General features: G+C 35.2%; 1 protein-coding gene across 1 annotated transcript; it reads left to right on the top strand.

Moving 5' to 3' along the window:
- Positions 1 to 1244: 1244 nt before the first annotated feature.
- Positions 1245 to 2168, top strand: Cavporv1r682 (vomeronasal 1 receptor cavPorV1R682). Its single transcript, NM_001167399.1, is given in 1 exon segment — positions 1245 to 2168. A coding segment is annotated over 1 exon segment (924 nt).
- Positions 2169 to 2395: the final 227 nt, after the last annotated feature.

The following is a 2395-nucleotide window of genomic DNA, read 5'->3' as shown; positions in this document are numbered from 1 at the left end:
CTGTGTATCACAGTATTAGAATTATGTTGGTAATGAGGAATTTTCCCTTCTAGTAGGTAGAAAAAGATACTTCCAGTATCACCTTACTAATGAGAGTGAAGGATTACAGAAAAAATACAGAATTTGCTGTATTTATTATGTATACCATGCATTTTTTTGGTTAAAAAGTCCTATTCTAACGTGATTTCCATGCCTCTTGCACTTCAGATTATTTTATAGGATGACAATATTGTGCACATTTTAATATCCTTAAAAAGTCATAGGATATCTAGGTTGTATTTTTCTCTAAACAGTAAGTAGAAAAACATCTCCTAATTTAAAAGCATTAAGTTAGATTTTTTTTAATTTCATATCTCACAGAGGAGAATGAACTGCAATGTTGTACTCTTTTGAAAGACAGCATTTAAACTATGAAATCATATTTTATTGCTTTCTTAATATTCATCTATACTCAATAAATAACTATAGCTGTAAAACTACCAGCTGTATCTACACTTCATAAAGTGATCAGTCTTTATGCACATATTTACTCTATAGAAAAATTTGACAGTGGAAAATATAACATATTCCATTGCATAAAAAGTGATTTTAATGTAAGACATAAGATACAATGGTACCTCAGTTCATGATCTTAATTCATTTTATGATTTTGTGAAGGTAGTTGTGTTTGTGTTTTTGTGGGAAAACAGTGCCACAGCTGTGTTTGCATCTGATGTGGAGTTTGTGACGAGAAACCAAATTTTGTCACATGTTTTTGCTTGAGAACCAAATGGTTTGTGAGGAGAAGCACTCATGAACTGAGGAGCATCTATGTGTGTTATTTAAAAGAAGAGGAAATGTAGATGGGATAAGATACCAAAGCAATGACAGAGCAACTGGGCAGCCGTGGATGGAAGCTAGACTCAACCAATTTTAATGTGAGTTGCTAACTGCCTTGTGGCTCAGTTAACCTGAATTTTAAGAGAAACACACATTGCTGCCTTGTCTGATAGATGTAAATATTAAAGTACTCAAATAATATTTTAGCAGTGATCTATATATTGTAAATGCTATACAAAAAACATAAAACTTGGAAACTATCATAAACATATAACAAATATATAAAAATATATATAACATATATATTTGAGAAAGAAATTGTTATTGAGATAGGTTATTATAAAAGGAGAGTTTATTTATAATTCATGTTATCACACAGAAACCTCTGTATAAGAAATTGAATCCTGAATACAGTAAGTGACAGAATGGGCTCTGAGAGTGTGTATATTGTAATAATCTTCAGTTTTCAGACTCTCATTGGAACTCTGGGGAATCTCTTTCTCTTAGGTAAATATATATTTCTTTATCTCAGTGGACATAAAACAAAACCCACAGATATGATTATTATGCATCTGATTGTGGCCAACTTATTGGTCATTCTCTTTAGAGGGGTCCCAGAGATTTTGGCAGCTTATGGGTTGGAAGACTTCCTCAGTGACTTTGGATGCAAGTTTGTTTACTATATTAGCAGGGTAGGCAGAGGTGTAGCCTTTGGTAGCACTTGTTTCCTGAGTGTCTTCCAGGCCATCACCATCAGCCCCAGCAATTGCAGGTGGACTGAGCTCAAATTGAAATTTCCTAAGTACATAAACACCTTAACTACCCTACTCTGGGTCCTGCATTTGTTGCTGAATATTTGTTTTTCTGTGAGCTTGACTATGAAATTGAGAAACAAAAATGTTACTAGTAAGATAGACTTTGCTTACTGTTCAGATCCGAATACCAAGAGAGGGATATACACGGGGCATGCAGTGTTAACTGCCATATTTGATGTTTCATGCATGGGGCTCATGCTCTTAGCCTGTGGTTCCATGATTTTCATTTTATTTATGCACAAGCGACGGATTCAGCACATCCATAGGTCCAACCACTCCTTCAGGTCCTCTGCTGAGACCAGAGCCACGCACAGCATCCTTATCCTGGTGAGCATGTTTATGTTTTTCTATTTCCTGTCTTGTATCATGCAAATATATGTGACTTTTTTTCATCATTTGAGAATCTTGCTGTTTACCCTTGATGCTTTCATAAGTGCATGTTTCTCAACTGTCTGTCCTTTTGTATTCATGAATTGTGGTCACTGTGTATCTGGAATATGCTGTTTCTATGGTCAAAGAAACAGAGTCACCTAACTACAAGAGGAACAACATATGCACTGTTTGGTTTCAACTATGTTGCATCACTGATGATCTCAACCCTCACTATCCCCTCAAAATGCAGAAGATATGATCTTAACTCTTAATTTAGCTTTTCTTGTGTTCTTGACTTGACCAAAAGGAATCTCTGTCTATCCCCACCTCCCCTGTTCTTCAAATTCTCTCATCTAGAGAAAATCAACAGCTTTCTCAGTAGCAGAAAG

The sequence above is a fragment of the Cavia porcellus genome, unplaced genomic scaffold (genome assembly GCF_034190915.1).
Source record: "Cavia porcellus strain 051 isolate PalLab524CR breed Dunkin Hartley unplaced genomic scaffold, mCavPor4.1 scaffold_37, whole genome shotgun sequence".
In the NCBI taxonomy this organism is placed as follows: domain Eukaryota; kingdom Metazoa; phylum Chordata; class Mammalia; order Rodentia; family Caviidae; genus Cavia; species Cavia porcellus.
The sequence above is the reverse complement of the archived record's forward strand: the minus strand, read 5'-3'. Positions and strand labels throughout refer to the sequence as shown.